This window comes from Lacerta agilis, chromosome 1 (genome assembly GCF_009819535.1).
Source record: "Lacerta agilis isolate rLacAgi1 chromosome 1, rLacAgi1.pri, whole genome shotgun sequence".
NCBI lineage: Eukaryota > Metazoa > Chordata > Lepidosauria > Squamata > Lacertidae > Lacerta > Lacerta agilis.
Genome location: NC_046312.1, coordinates 89,962,404 through 89,979,477, shown reverse-complemented (window position 1 = coordinate 89,979,477; position 17,074 = coordinate 89,962,404). Strand labels below are relative to the sequence as shown.

Sequence of the window (17,074 nt, the reverse complement as noted above, 5' to 3'; positions counted from 1 at the left end):
CCACAGCAACACCCAAGTCCCCTTATGAAAGGTGATTTTGTAGTTCAGAAGGCTTTACCTCTTCAGACCCAGCACATACATGCAAACTCAATGTTTATTTGATTGGCATCCGTCTGTCTCGGGGAGACAAGGTTACAGGGCAACTATGCTGTACCTCAGGTTGGGCCACAATCCAATTGTGGGGCACAGTAAATTGAAGCCACTGGTATTGTGGCAGACTGAGGAGTAAGGAAACCTGGCCACTGAATATCCTGGCCAGCCTCAAAGCTGGCTGGGTGCCCCTGGTGTGGTGGAAGGCTCCATTTCTCCACGAAGCAACCTTCACAGGGTGGTTGTGAATCTAAAACTGGATGGTGATGGTCACCATCCAGACCACTTACCGGTAAACGTCCTTAGGAGGAGAATAGCACATAAATCCTGATAAATAGGTGCTTATAGGCTTAACTTTGTGAACTGCGTTGGGGATTTAGACAGCTGGCCCAACAGCAAACGCAAGTGGTATACAAACCTGACCAGTACACGCCTTTGCAATACAATTACAATTACCTGGTAGTGGCAGGTATACCGGTACATTTATGCCACGGTCGGTTTATGCTGCACTTGCTGGTTTCCTACACGCCCCCAGCCCCGCTCTCCGCCACAGGGACAAAACAAAAACATGCCGTCCCCAGGCACTCGCGGCTCTGGACTCTGACCGGCAGGCCATGGCGTCGCTTCGCCCTGCGCAGGTGGAAGGCGGGGCAGCAGCCGCACACCGGTCCCGGAATAGGCGGGGTGCGTCAGCCGCAGGAAGAGGCCCGGCCAGCCCCGCTTCTCGCTGCTCTCTTCGGCGCTTTCTTCTCAGCGCCGCCTCTTTTGGCTGCCAGGTTAAGTAGACGCGGGGGCGGAGGCAAAGCCGCAGTCGCTCCGCGTCGCTCGAGGAGGAAGAGCGCCGCCGAAGAGAGAAAAAAGTGCAATGGCGGCCTCCGATAGCGGCAGCGGCGGTGGCAGCCGTAGAGTGGATAATGGCCACGGGGTCAGTGGACAGCAGCAGCAGGCGGGCTCCCGGCGGCGGAAAGGCCCTGGAGCCTTGGCCACGGCCTACCTGGTCATTTACAACGTGGTCATGACAGCCGGGTGAGCGAGCGCCGGTGCGGTGGTTGTGGGAGAGAGAGAGAGGATATTTCCCCTTCGTCTGAACGGAACCGAGAAGGCTTCCTTCTTTCCCACCGCCCTCCTCTCTCCTACGGTGACGAGGGTGGGAGATAATGGGGTTCCCTTTCAAGGAGAAGCAGGAGCATTTCCTCGTCTGCAGCAAACAGTTGGAAAGATGGGGCTGGCCTAATGCTGACCTTGGCCTCTGACATAGCAAGGCAGGTCTTCTGTAGTGTTCTTGGCTGGTATTGGAAATAATAGTAGCTTCTTCCCTTTTGATCCCCTGTTTTAGTGGAGGAACATTTCGTTAACGGTACTGTTCACACACCCCACACACTTTTAACAAAAATAGACGATTATCATAATAATGGGTTGGTGTATAATAATACTGTAATAAAAATGTATACAGTCATAAAGTGGCTGAGGCAACCCGGCCAGATGGGCAGGGTAAAAAAAGTACAGTAATAATAATGTTTGCCATACTAAATTACTAGAAATGGTCACTGGAATGCAAGGCGTATCCAGATAGTCATAGTGCAACACATGGTACAAAAAGTACTTGCTCTAGGCTAGGGAGTAAAAAATTGGCCACTGTTCTGTTTTGCTTGTTACAATTACGCCTTGTACCCATTTATTTTAATGTAATGTATGAAGTAGGCCTGGGTTGTGTCAGTTTCTGAAACCTTGTTCACATCCCATAACTTAGTCTTCATTATGCCTATATGTGATTTTAAATTGGTAGTGATATTTGAGCATTTCAGTAATGCTAGGAGAATGAAAGTTTTGCTAATTCCTAATAAACTCACCAATTACCTTCATAGTAACATGTATAGTAAAAAAAAATGTTAAACTTATATTGCTCATAAATGCATTGTTTTTCTGTGTTGGGCATCTTTTCAGAATAATTATTTGGGATTGTGTACTTTAGTAACAGAGTACATGTACAAACAAAATGTATTTATAGCCATCTCCTGGAAAGACAAGGTTATATCTTGCCCTTGTTTAGTGCAAATGTATGTTTAAAAGCTGCAGTGAAAAACATACCTTCAAATTTACTGTGTACATCAAATAATAAAACTACATATGCAGTTTGGAAAAGAAATGTTTTACAGTTGTTTTACAGCATGTAGTAATGCTGAAGATAGCATCCTCTAATATCCATCCACCATAAAAGGTTGCTTAATTTGATTTTGCAACTAACAGTATCATTTTTAATCATTACACTTACATCTTAATTACACCAGATATAAACTACTACTTTTTAATCATTGCTTGGTACTGATAAAGAGGAGAGTAAAAACTTTAAAACCATTGCTTTATGAGCCTTTATTTTTCTGATAATGCAATGTTACTACATTGTATGAATTTCATCTCCTGTTCTTGGAATGTAACTAGATGTGAAAAGCACAGCCAACTCATTAAATGTGGGTCTACCCAACCATACATAAAGTGGGCACCCACCACTACCTGCAGCCCACAGCAGCCCAGCTGAGAAAAAAGTGACAATGCAGGTTAGGTTTCAGGGAGGCAAAGTACAGCCATAGCAAAGGTTTAGCACTAACCTGACTGAATGCCTTTTTGCTCTTAAAACCAGAGTCTGTTAACATTTGCTTTATAGGCCACTGGGCATACCATAATTTAAAAAGAGGGGATGAGTAAACAAAACAGCAGAGGTGGAACATGAATTACCGGTAGTGCCATTGCCTGATTGTTCACTGTCTCTTTGCAAGATGTAGCAAAGCTAAGGAAGAGGAGCAACCTCAGCAGTGATGGTGAGGGGGTATAGACTCCCTGTGGAATTGGCGTCCAGTGAAGGTGTAATAGGCATTAACAAAGCATTTTGAAATCTCCTTTTTTTCCTTCTAGGTGGCTTGTTATAGCAGTTGGTTTAGTCAGAGCATATTTCACCAAGGGTAGCTACCACAATCTATATTATTCAGTAGAAAAACCTTTGAAGTTCTTCCAAACTGGAGCTTTTGTTGAGGTATGTATACCAGGGAACATGTCCTTCTAATTGCGGTGAATTAAAAGTTTTGTATTTCCTATACATTTCATTCATTAACTTGCTCCTGCATTGAATTCTGTCCCATTTGATAGATAGACCACTGGTAAGTATTGGTTTCCTTCATTACATCAGAAGTGAAATCTGAAAAATGAAAATAATAGCATCAAAGAGAATTTGACATTATGCAGTGAAACTATTATTTTCAAGTTAATTTATTTTCTGAAGTTCTGCTCTCTGGTGATTGCCCCTCTGAAACCATTCTTAAATAGCATAATTTTAATTGAAAAATAGGTTTAATTACTTTACGTAAAATGGTGAAATTTTCAACACTAGACACCATTGCCTAGTGCCTTTGTTCCTCTTACTATAAAACCAAGAGAGCTTTTTAGTTTTACAGAAAAGAAAGAAAAATAGTGTCTGATGGTTGTTTTTTTAGACATTCCAAGAAAGGCAAACAAATGTTTCCCCATAAGGTTCCAAGAGTCGATAGAACCAAAATCAATAAAAGGATGCTATATGGCAGGGGTCAGCAACCTTTTTCAGCTGTGGGCCAGTCCACCGTCCCTCAGACCATGTGGTGGGCCGGATTATGTTTTTTTTTGGGGGGGGGGGGATGAACAAATTCCTATGCCACACAAATAACCCAGAGATGCATTTTAAATAAAAGCACACATTCTGCTCATGTAAAAACACCAAGCAGCCCCCACAAATAATCCAGAGATGCATTTTAGATAAAAGGACACATTCTACTCATGTAAAAACACGCTGATTCCTGGACCGTCCGTGGGCTGGATTGAGAAGATGATTGGGCCTTAGGTTGCCTACCCCTGCCTTATGGTACAGAATGTGTGAGTCTCCCCGCCCCCAGATCAATATTCCTTTTGTGAAATTGTTAATTTGTCTATAGCACAATGTCCCATATTTCTGAATTTTTTTTTCACTTTCTGCAATCACTAATCTAGTTGCAGTTAATAAATGGGTTTATGTTCTTTTTTCTTTTTTAAATTTATTTTTATTAAATATTTTCTTGATTTACAAAATTACATGCCTTGTCTCTTTTTTTCAGGTTGTACAGTCTTTCTTACAAATCAGTTACATTTGTTGTGAAATATTAGTGTTGAGTACAGTATAAGGTTGGGGACGAAGAGGGGGGAGAGGAGGGGTGGTGAGGCTTATATTCTTTTGTATAGTGTACATGTGGGGTTCTGTGTCAGCGTCAACTGGGTAGGTTCTCTTTCTATTTGTTTATTACATTTGCTCAGTAGTGAGAGGTATTGTGTGGGGCAGGGTGTGGTTAGTTATCTGTGGTTGGCTGCGGTGGGATTTGCTTGCATTTGTGAGGGGGGAAGGCTTGTTGGGTTAAGTAAGATTGATTCGTATTCTGCTGTCGGTGGATTCTTGTTGTCTTGTTGGGCTGTGTATGTGATAAAGGGGAGCCAGCCGTACTGGGATGAAGGCGTCCTCTTCTCTTTGTCCCCATATCAGTTTCAGTTTATTGGTTAAGGCCATTTCCTATACAATTTGATACCATTGGTCCAGGCTTCCTCAGCCTCGGCCCTCCAGATGTTTTGAGACTACAATTCCCATCATCCCTGACCACTGGTCCTGCTAGCTAGGAATCATGGGAGTTGTAGGCCAAAAACATCTGGAGGGATGAGGTTGAGGAAGCCTGCATTGGTCCATGTTTACTCCTGACAGGTCTCTCTAGTGTCTGGCTATGAGGCTTCTAAGAGTACGTGGCTACGAGGCTTCTAAGAGTACCCATAGTCCACGACTGGTGGAGGACAGAGAAACCCGGGAGTGTTATCTCCTGCAGGGTGACTACTTCGCCTTCACGCACCCACGTCTCCATCACACAAGCCAGGTCAACCCCCAGCGAGATAAAAAAAAAGTCTTGCATGGTGGCAGTTTTATTGCCTATAGACCTGGCATTGCACAACACCAGTGACGGAGGTGGGTAATCACTGCTCACCCTACCCTCGTCCCTCGGGATGGGGGTGTAGATTGGAATTTGATTAATTGTTTGAAAAACGTCCCAAAAGAAAAGCAGACCACTAGAGAACCAGGTAAATTGTATTCCCACCAGCAAAGGTTGGATGTGTTATGATTAATTCTGTACAATCTGGCTGGGCATATGCTACCATTAAAACATTTTCTTGAGTTCTAACTGAGATGGAGCTAAATGGTGGTTTATTCCAAATTTGTTCCTAGAGTTGTTCCTCTAATTGTTCTCCAAAAAAAATCTCATTTTAGTCTTAATGAAGTGAGAGGAAGGGCAGCCAATTGTTTGAGGATCTAATATAGTTGGGAGATTATTCCCTTTCCCAGTTGGTTGAGTTGAGTAGTTAGTTGCTCAAAACTATTTAAGTTGTGTAATGCTTGAGTCCTTATATTTGGCTGATTAAAAGTCTTGGATTTTGTTGACTTTATATGTTCTTTTTGTTCTAGATTCTGCATTGTGCAATAGGTAAGTTACTGGATTCATGTAGCTTATTCACTTTAATTTTTTTTAAAAAAAGAATAGCAAAAATATAAAGCATGGTATACATTTCTAATTTCACACTTTTTCTTCTTCCTAATGCCTATTCTAAGGAGGATTCCAAACCCCACATTTTACTGTACAGGTGGGAGTGGAGCTGTACCTCTGCTTAGCTTTTCTGGTCAAGGCAGCCTCTTGTCATTGCCAGCCTCCCTGTTCTGCCTGTAAAATATGCGGAAGGAGGGAGAGCAAAAGGCAGGATACCCATTGGCAGTACCCAGTAGAAGCACCCTAAATGGGGTGTTCTGAATATGTGGCAGGGATGAGCCAGTCCAGGAGCCATTGGAGCCTGAGCTATTTCAATGCCATCACATGAAAGCATTGGGCTCAATCACGGTACCAGTTCCATGCTGCCACAACAGTCTATCTCCTCCCTGATGAATGATGTGACAATGGCCTGACCACTCTGTAGAGCATCAGGGTAGGGTGAGGGAGGTTTGAATTGCATATTGAGTGTGTCAATATATGACTCTGAAGTAACATGCAAATTCAGGATGTAATACAGGCTGTTATTATATATCACCCATCTATATTTGTCATTCCTGTACTATCTTTTGAAATTTTTGCTTAGTGAAACAAGGCTTGGTTGTTGAGCAATAAATGATGTGTAACAATGCTGTTCTTGAAAGGACACAAGGATTGCAGGATCAAGCCATAGGTTATTTTTTCTGTTCTTGGCACCAACAGTAGGCAGACAGATACATCTGGGAATCTCGCAAATAAGCCATGATGGAGATCCCTGATCCCTGTTGTTTGTCCCCAATATTGGATGTTTAAAAAGAAACAGACTCTCTCCTTCAGGTTTTCTAACTCTTTTAAAAAAGAAAAAAGGGGTGCCCACAAGATGAACGTAATGTTTGGGGTCTCTCAGACCCCAGCTCCAAAATTTGGCTCACCACTGACCCCAATAGCACCATGAGGATTTCAAGCCAAGTCCCCTGAGGGGGTATGCTGGCATCAGCACAATGAGGTAATGCAGAAAGCCTTATGAATTATTTCAGGCCCAAAGAAAAAGCAATAGCTTTCCTCCCCTTACAGCAAACAGGCCCCTCTATAATTGTGTTTCCCTTCTAGCCTTTGAGACTAGGCACCAACATAGGAGATAAAAAATAAAAACAAAGACCTTGCTACACAGTGAAAAAGGCTGAAATATGAGTTAATGAATGACTGGGAAGAACTGCCAGAACAGAAACCTACTGACTGGAATAAACAACAGCCTCTGAAGCTTTTAGACTTGTCAGTCAACAACAAAATGATTAGAAAGCTATTTTTAAAAAGACATTGCAGAGTTTAAAGAAACATCTGGAGAAGATGAAATATTCAAGACATGTGGATGTACATGGAATTATAGAGGAAATAGGTGGACATTAGAACCTCCATTATTAACTTGTTTAACATAATGTCCCTTGACTTGAAAGTGTCTGGAACGAGCTCACAGAGCTGTCAGACCGAGACCCAAGGACTCTTGATAATAATAATAATAATAATAATAATAATAATAGTAGTAGTAGTAGTAGTAGTAGCAACAACAACAACGTTTCTTGTACCCCACCCATCTGACTATAAGAGCTACCTGAAACAGGACTGCCTTCAGATGTCTGCAAAAAGTCATATACAATCATACCTTGGTTGACGAATGCCTTGCGACTTGAACGTTTTGGCTCCCGAACGCCACAAACCTGGAAATGAGTGTTCCGGTTTGTGAATGTTTTTTGGAACCCGAACGTCCGAAGCGACTTCCACAGCTTCTGATTGGCTGCAGGAGCTTCCTTGGTTTCCAAACGTTTTGAAAGTAGAACGGACTTCCAGAACAGATTCTGTTCAACTTCTGAGGTACGACTGTAATTGCTTATCTCTTTGACATCTGACATCTTTCCCAAGAGACATTTGTCAGGTACTAAAAAATAAATAATGAGCTAATGCTAAAAGTGAGAACCTTACAGAACCTACCATATAATAATACCCCAATTGGGCCATTCCATGAAAAATGAGCCTGATAAGGATGCTAGATGAGTGCTGGACTTTGGTGAGGAAGATTCCAAACGTGCAGTCTAACCATTTTTTTAAAAGCTAAAGACAAAAGAAGTTTATTTTATGGACCTTCTTTTCAAAAGTCCACCCACATAGTCTTCACAGAAGTGTTCAAGTTAAAAGTTTTCTGATGATTGTCCCACCCGTGACAGCATTTTTTCCTTAATTTTGTATCGTTAAATTTCTTAAACTTAATTCCTGATTGCATAGTTGTAACCAATAAACATTGATTTAAACAGATATGCTGAGTTTATCATTGATTCACCTCACAACTCACAGAGTTTTTCCATAAATCAAACTTATCTCAAGCTCCATGTCCTTTTTTTGTCCCACCCATGACAACACTTTTAACATTTAATAAAATTGTCAAAAAATATCCATAAAAATAAAAAAAAATTAGTAAAATGTTCAGTATCTTATTAAGAACATAGTTTAAATTTTGGTTGTTAATTTTTATGTATATTTACATTGTTACACATGTGTGAATACCAAAACACATGGTCAAAGTGTCCCACCCGTGACAATGGAATGGCCCAATTATTGTTTTACAAGATCTGGCACTTGAAACGTCTAAAGAAAATATGTGAACTGTGCCTCTTCACACTAAAGTTATGGAATGCATGTTAACAATGCAATATTGTAAAAATCATTTTTGGATCATGTGATTAAGATGAAATTTTCTAGAGCACTGGGGATCACCTGAACCTTAATATCCCAGCTCAGTCACTGATATCACCAGCAGGAGTGTTGTTGGTTATTCCCTGTGTTTGTAAGGCTCATTTTAAAACAACTTGAAAAAGAGCCTTTAGCATCATCAGTATGGTATTTTGGATACCAGAGATAGATTCAGCAGGTGCCTTCTGTTGCAACTTTTAAACACCTGCTGAATCTATTATATTCTACCAGTTCTATGTAGGCAGTTGAGAATACTTTTTTTCACAATGGTCCTTTGACGCCTGATTTTAATCTTTTATATTGTTTTTACTGTGTGTTTTTGTGTCCTTTCATTGTAAACCATTTTGATATATTTCATGAAATAATGGTATATAAATATTTATATAAATTGAATAAACTGAGGATATAGACCTATATAAACTTTCTTTTCAGGAATAGTTCCCTCTTCTGTTGTGCTGACTACTTTCCAGGTGATGTCAAGAGTTTTTATGACATGGGCCATAATCCATAGTGTAAAAGAGGTATGTTAAAAGAGAGCAAGAAGAAGATCAATTTCTTCCCTAGAACTAAATATTTGTACTCTTTGGTATATTTCCTGTTCCTTTTACTGGGTCCACTGTGTGTGTTTTTGATGGACACCTCAGGATCAGCTGTTTTTTTTTTTGAGATGTGTATCCAGAACTTCTTAATCTGTAACATCTGTGCTGGCTCCTTGCCCACTGATGTAGTCATATCTTCCCACCTACCGTGCAGATAAGGTAGTGTGCGAAGAAGCATGCAGGTGGGTGGGGAATGGAAATGGAAATCATGTAAAACAAATTAACTAGTGAACTTCTTTTCAAAACTTTGGAGTTAAAACTTGGTTTAAGTTGCTTGTCTTTGCCATTTTCAGATAGCTATTTAGTATATGTGAAACAAGATTCACAGTTTTCTAAGAGTTGGAAATCATATATGTAGGTCTGGTTTACGGTAACTATTCATTGTTTGGAAAGGGACAATGCATCAAAAGTTCCCACTTTCATGTCAATCTCTACACTTTTGTTAACTGGGCTGTTGCTTCCTGTAATTTTATTTACATGGCTAATATAGAAACACTATTAAAAATTAAAAGTATCCATTTGTGAGAGACACCTTCACTGAATATGGGCGCTGGGTAACATGACCAATATTATGGGTGCATTAATAGATAAAACTCCCCCCTTTTTCACAGTAGAGGTCTATGATTCACTGCTTATGGTAGCTTTCTAAAATTTCACAGCTGCGAGGTGTTTTATTTTTGTGGCAGCTGCCCAGTGTCCACTCTCCCCAACCAAGGATTCAGAGTGAGGCAGCACTTCTGGAACAAAACTGCATGTTTATTTAATTATAATTTAGGGAAGTTTAATGCTTGGTGGTTTCATAAGCCACACAGCTTGGTTTAAAACACACACTCCTTTCAGAGAATTTTTTTAAGCAGCAATCGCCTACAAATCAAGTCTCAGGTAGACTTTCACCTAAAATGGTTCTAAGCAGCAGCACCCGCTCAGCCCCTTCTAGGATTTAACTTCCCGTCAGGAAATCAAAACTGAGTTGCCCTGTGTAGCTAACCCCAGTGTGGACAGTTTAGGTTTTGAACCATCTGACATTCCCTCTCCCACTGAGAGTCAAATCCCTATCTGACTGTTAAAGTGGCAGCAGCTCACTTGAACGCCACTCTTTCCTGATTGGCGTTTGCTTTTTGCTGTTGTACAAGCAGCATGTTGTAGCCCCACTTGATTCAAAGGAAGTGTAACTGTAGGACAGAGGAAGTGAACATACTTTCCAAACATCCAATATGCAGCATTTTATATGTGCAAATAGAATCCAGATTATTTCTAACGTGTTAGAAAACAATTAGAGTAATTTGGCAATAAAAATAGTCAAAACTGTATTGTACCCTATCAGGTACCCGAGTATCTCAGATGAAAAGTTAGTTGACAGGTTCACATTAGCATTCCTTTCCTTGTGAGATGAGTGTTACCTACATTCTTATTAAACAAAAAACAAAAAAATCTTTTGCTTCCCCCCTCCCCCTGAAGGAATACCTACATACCTGAGCTCCCTGAACAAGTTCAGCTATTACGGATTTTGTAAGATGATATGTGGATGCATGAATAATGTGTGTTGTTTTTTGGTTAAATCTGCCATATGCTTCTTAGGTTCTTGAATGAGAAACTCTTAATGTTTTGCTTGCTTTCTCACATATCTAACTCTTTCTTGAAGAAGAAGTTGTACATTATTTCTGATCAAGCCTAATCAAGTGGTGTTCTGGAATCTGAAACATGAATTTTGCTGTTTACGTGTTATTCCTTCTGGATTCTTTGTTCCTAATATTGAATAGTAATTGCATGGGACAGTTCAGTAATGTTTGAAGAATGTGCTTGCTCTTATTCCTGGAATGGTCAAATTGTTAGCTATTTATTTGCATGTTGTAGCCTTTCTGCTACTTGATATCTGAAATCTCAGGCAAGTTCACTAAGCATCAATCTGAATGCTGCTCATGTTTATTAAGAGAAAAGTGGAAAATAATCTAGAGCATGGTTGAGAAATCAAAAACAAGTTAGTGAGGAAAACTGTCAAAATAATACCATATCCTGTGCACTTTATTTTATTCTTGCCTAAATCTGTATTGGCAAGAAGAATAAACTGTGAAAAGTATTCTGTTCATGGAATGCTAATACAGCCAACACAGTCATTTAATAAATAATAAAGCACACACATTTGCTGGCTGGGAGAGCAGACCAGGCAAGTACCAGGATGGTGCAAAGCCAGCCCCTCCTTGTTTCTCTTGAGTCTTATATAGGAAGCTTGCGAAGCACAGGGTACTGTGTAATTCTGAAGTTGGAAATAGTTGGCTATAGGATTTTCTAGGAAATGATTTTGTGTGCCGAGTAATGTCATGTTTGCATGGGATGATGCATCAAGCTTAGTTACTTTCGATTACCAAATGATGTCATATTTATACTGCCATACAGAAACATTGTATACATCAGGCATGTCCAACAGGTAGATCGTGATCTACCGGTAGATCACTGGACGTCTGTGGTAGATCACTGGCAGATCAGTGGCTCCCCCCAACGAAACTAACGAACTTTGGCTGCCCTAAAAAAAACTCAACATCTTGCACCCCTAAAATGACCTGAACCACCAAAAACAGGGCTTTCCTTCCTAAAAAAAAAAGCTCAGTGTCACTTTCTTCCTCCCTAAAGAAGCTCAACAACTTTTACGTGAACCCCCCAAAACAGTGCTTTCTTTCCTTAAAAAAAAAAAGCTCAAGAACTTTGACCTGAACACCCCAAAAGGGGGTAGATCACTGCCAGTTTTTAACTCTGTGAGTAGATCGCAGTCTCTTGGAAGTTGGCCACCCCTGGTATACATCATGAACTCTGGTGAAATTAGACCTTAGGTCAGCTGTTATGCCTTTGTTTATTTTTCATTTAAAAAGCAAGCCAATGGTAAATGGTTTTTAAAAATATACTCCGTAATCATACTATGAAGCAACTTAAGGTAACTTTCTCAGATTTTTATGTTGTGTCATTTCTGAGCAACACTTAATTTATGTGTATGCTCAGGCATTCTAATCTTGAAATTACAAAGGAGAAGGCAAATTACAAAGAAGAGTATAATCCCACCTACCCACCCCCGATAAATATTTCTGCTTTCCTAGGGACCTGAATTACAAAGTTTGAAAAGGTAGATTTAAAAGCTTGTCATTTTAGAAAGTTTATAATTTATTTTCAATTTACAGAACTGTATTTTTCTTTAATAGGTACAAAATGAAGACTGCATCCTCCTCTTTGTTGTTGCCTGGACAATCACAGAGATTGTACGTTATTCCTTTTATACATTCAGCTTATTGAACCACCTTCCATACTTCATCAAATGGGCCAGGTAAGGACATTAAGCACTTCATGATTATGAGCCTGAGAAACTATACATCAGTGGGCATATTTCCATAATAGTTGCAAGACAGAAATATCAGTCCTAGAAAATAAAGAGAATGTTGACATATTTATTTTATTCAAAAATTAATCTTCATTTTCATAAAATATATCAAGGAGTCTTACAGCATATAAAATACAATAAAACCAATCTATCAGTATATATGAAACACAGTGTAAAACATCTGTAAATACTGGTTGAATAAAGCAAAATTTAATATTGTGAAGGCCTGTCTAAACAGTACAATTTTCAGAAGACATCTGAAAGAAGGTAGGGGTGGCTCCTACTGAACCTCTACAGGTATGGAGTTCTACAGGACAGGACCTGTTGCACTAAAGGTTTGGTCCTTTATGAAGGCCAACTGAACCTCAGGGGCATAAAGAACCATCAGAAGTGGCCCATCAAAAGATCCCAGTGATAGAGGTGGAGTATAAATGATTAGACGGTCTTCAAGGTACTTTGGGATCAAGTAATTGAGGGCTTTGTGAATTAACACAAGAACATTGAACCTGGCCCACTAGCAAATCAGCAGTCAATGCAGCTGTCTTAACATCAGAGTAACAAGTTCCTAGTATTCTGCTTCTGTGAACAGTCTGGCCACTGTATTCTGCACTAGTAGCAGCTTCTGGACCAGATCCAAAGGCAGCACCAAATAAAGTGCATTACAATAATTAAGTCGAGGTTACCATTTCAATACAACTTCACAAACTTGGTGTCATGAACTGGTTGGATGCAGAGAATGGTGGGATGAACCAGCTGGAGAAGTCCCAAGGGAAGAAGGCTCAGAGCCCAGGGATTGGTGGTGGGACAACAGTGAGTGGTCAGAGGGAGAATACTGGGAGGAGGTGTCGGAAGCTAAATGGTAGCAGGGCATAGTGAGCTGGGAGAGTCTGTGTCAGAGAGAAGTCCAGAATCAGAGGCAGAATCTGAAGCAGGGGAGGAGGGATGCCAAGAGGCAAAGATGAGTCTGGCTGATGAAGAGGCATAGGTGTCTCCTCCTGCTGCTGCAACAAGTTCCCCTCTACCTTTTTCTCCCAGAACCAGAAGAGTCTTGAAAAGGGTGGAAGAGAGGTTGGCTGCACGTAGGTGCAGTCTCTTAATTGCTTAGGGAAAGCTGTGGAGAAGAGGTAACTTGAGACGGCTGTGGGGAGGTGGGGACTTTCAGTCTCAACAACTGATCTATGGGGCAAGACCTTTCAGGGATGAACTGTGCTCATTAGGCTTGACACTCTGCCGAGTCTCTGCAGCTGCATTATTGGTAATAAAGAGTCAGCTTCAACTTGAATGGTGTGACTTGCGTTCAGGACCAGAAATATTTGCATATGTTCTACACATTGTTAACATTCTCTTGTATAAAAGAGAATATTTTGTACTTTGGAATACACTTGAAATATAGTTGAATTAATGAAAATATATCTTTATTGAATAAAAGTCCTAACTAACCTCCAGATGTTGTTGGGCTATAGGTCTCATAATCTCTGACCACTGGGTATACTGGTTGGGCTGATCGGAGTTGTGATATATATATTGAGGAACAGGTGCTGCATCTCTGCTATGTGCAGCAGCTAGCATAAGCTTGAGTGAAGTTAGAGGAGTTTAGTTTAATTTTTAAAGAATCCTGTCTAAACAAACTAACTTCAAACTATGGGTGGGATAGAAAGTGGAGTTGTTTTTTTCTAAATCACTCTCTCTGAAGGTACTATTTGGCATAAGAGACAAGCTTCCATGGGCACAAGTGGGATCTTCCTTCAGGTGCAAAATAGCAGGGCTCCAGTTCAGGAGGAAATAGTTAAATTTCCTTCCCTGTTCACAGTGGCCCCATTCTTGATGAATGACCCCCAGCATCTGTTATTTGCACTAATATATATAATGTCATATAGAAAATATTACGTTGCATTGTATTAGCCACCTTTTCATACTCCTAGTCTCATGTACTCTGAATTTCCATTGAAGGTAGTTGTCAGGTCTGCGAAGGGGTTGCTCACAAGTAAAGACAAAGTCTGTCTTGTCTTTAAACCTTTTATTGTGCAAGGCTATTTACAGTGCAGAGCTACAGAAAAACATGACTGCCTAGTCTCTAGGCGAATCCGGAAGTGCCGTTCTGCGACCCCAGCATAAGAATTCCGGCATCCTGAAGTACCGCCTTCCCGGTCTTTTGACCCCTCTGCGCAGTTCGGGCGACGGAAGTGGCAGGTCCCCTTCAGAGCGTGTCTGCCAGGCAGTGCTGGGTCCTTGAGCAACATCCAGGAGCCCTCGCTCCACCTGGCTGCCTGAGGATAACTCCTCCTCCCCAGGGGAGGTGCTGGAAGACTCACTAGCTAGGGGTGGCTGGGGCTGCCTGTACACCCCCCCCCCGACCTTGCCTGGTAGCGGAGGGCAGCTCCCTGACAGTAGTGGAACTTACTTCTGAGTGAACATGGGAAGCATGCACACGAAAGCTCAAACCAATAACAAACTTGGTCTCTAAGATGCTACTGGAAGGATTTTTTTAATTATTTTTTTACTACAGCAGACCAACACAGCTGCCTACCTATAACTTTGCATATCTGTGTTTGTTTGTTTTAGGTACACGTTGTTCCTCGTACTGTATCCAATGGGAGTTTTAGGAGAATTGCTCACAATATATGCTGCTCTGCCCTATGTCAGACAGTCTGACTTGTTTTCAATTAGTTTACCTAACAAATACAATTTCTCCTTTGACTACTATACATTCCTGATCTTGATTATGCTATCTTATATTCCACGTAAGTATAGCACTTAGTTAAATCCTTCCACCCTTGAGATCTGTAGCTGTTAGTCTAAAAGCAGTTTAAAATGCCTGTAAACGTATTTTAGCTGTACATGTTTCAGTGTTCTAGAATGAGCAAGCACTATAAAAGGTGGGTTTTCAACAGTGAAAAATAGCAGTAAATTTAAATGCACAGATCCTGCATCTCTGAGGTATAGAACAAAAACAAGTTTTTGAACTATCTTTTAATTCTACAGCTGATTTCCCTCTGGCACTTGTGGAATTCTTGTTTCTCTTTATTTTACCTATAGCCATCTTCTTCTATTTATTCTCTCCCTCTTCTTATAGCCAAATTAGGGGATGAAAGCAAAAGAGAATATATATTTGTTTCAAGAGTGCTAGTTGCAACTGATCTTTTTTTCATGTTTTGAAATAAGACTTTGGGTTTTAGCTTTGTTTTCTTTTTCATGTAATAGAGCATAATAAGTTTTTGAAGCCTAGCTTTTAAGTTGAACTTTTGTGATAGAAATGAAAAATCCATTTAATCCCATGCTGGCATATATGCCTGTGCAGATATTTTTATCATAGTTATCACATATTAAAACTCAAAAAGTGTCATGACCACATGACAAATGTACACATTGCAAAATATACAAAAGCACTTAGATGAGTCTCTCTTTCGTGCATTTCATTCTAGCGGGTTCCTAAGGTCAGCTGGAGCACACAAGCTTCACATTGTGAAATAGAACTGCAAAAATAATTGGGTACATAGAATGGCCAATGAAAGTTGCAAATGTTATTGGGCTTTCAATGAAAGATTATATTGAAAGACACATTGCTGTATTTGTGCATGTATCTTACCAAATCAATATTTTCTCACAGCAAGATCCAATGTCATTCGAGCAGAAAATTAATGCATCTGTTTGTTTCACAGAGCTATCTCAGCTTCTGTGTTTGTGTAAAAAAAATATTCATTTTTGTTTTAACCAAGTTCTGGTATAGAATAGAGAGGTATACAAATGAATAGGATATTATAGAATTGACTGGCTGGCTAAGTGGTGAGCAACAGACACACTATGACTGCATCTAAAGGTGGAGCAATGAGTGTTACTTGAATAACCACTTACATACTTATTAATTATTACTGGTGCATCAGTAATTATACTTATCATTTATAGTAAAATAAAATGTGTCATAGTTCTATGCTAGGCTTTGGGGGGGAAAGTTGTGTGTGTTCTCTTTCAAAGCACTTAGCAGAAATCACCTTGCCATTAAGTTGAGCATTGTCATGTACAATGTTTCATACATTATATCTTGCAATTAAAGATGGACAGAAGGGAAATGGCTTCATGGTTCCTTGGTTTACAAGTAAACAATCTTGTATTTTGGGGGTGGGTTTCCCTCCACTTCATTAAAAGAGAGCAGAAAGTATATGTATGGCTTTGGGGGCACTGATATACATGTGAAAGACCTTGAATACATGATATTAAATTGTGTGTAGGTTAAAAAAATACTAACTTTTATTTACATAATTTTCTATTTTTCAGTCTTCCCTCAGCTGTATTTTCATATGATACATCAAAGAAGAAAAGTACTTTCCCTTCCTGAAGAACACAAGAAATCCGAGTAATCACAGCTTTTGTTCACAGCTGTGCATATAGATACACACACACGTACATACGTTTTAAATGTTTATAAATAATACAGAGTATTAAAATGAGTTTCCAAAACAAAAAAGTTTGGTAACCTACTAAGGATATCTTTCCACACTGGTTTTTTTTTTTTTTTTAACCATTGCTCTGTGAAACTGCATTTTTGGCATGTCTCATTACAGTGACACACATTCATTTATTTTACCTTTATTTATGAAAAAACTTGCATTATAATGTGCTTATATTGGTGGTATAAGTGGTAACAATAATTGTGGTTTATGAATTAGGATTCCTTTTTTCCTTTAAAAACTTTTTTGCATGCTAGATACTTACATGTATTGTTGTAAAGA

General features: G+C 39.9%; 1 protein-coding gene across 1 annotated transcript; it reads left to right on the top strand.

The window, feature by feature from the left end:
- The first annotated feature begins 940 nt into the window (after positions 1-940).
- On the top strand, positions 941-16,842 carry HACD2 (3-hydroxyacyl-CoA dehydratase 2). The gene is made up of 7 exons (XM_033162786.1): positions 941-1,116; positions 3,001-3,118; positions 5,588-5,606; positions 8,817-8,905; positions 12,172-12,293; positions 14,910-15,088; positions 16,620-16,842. The coding sequence occupies exons 1-7, from the start codon at positions 956-958 to the stop codon at positions 16,700-16,702; spliced, it is 771 nt and encodes a 256-aa protein (XP_033018677.1). The 5' UTR covers positions 941-955; the 3' UTR covers positions 16,703-16,842.
- The last annotated feature ends 232 nt before the right edge of the window (positions 16,843-17,074 follow it).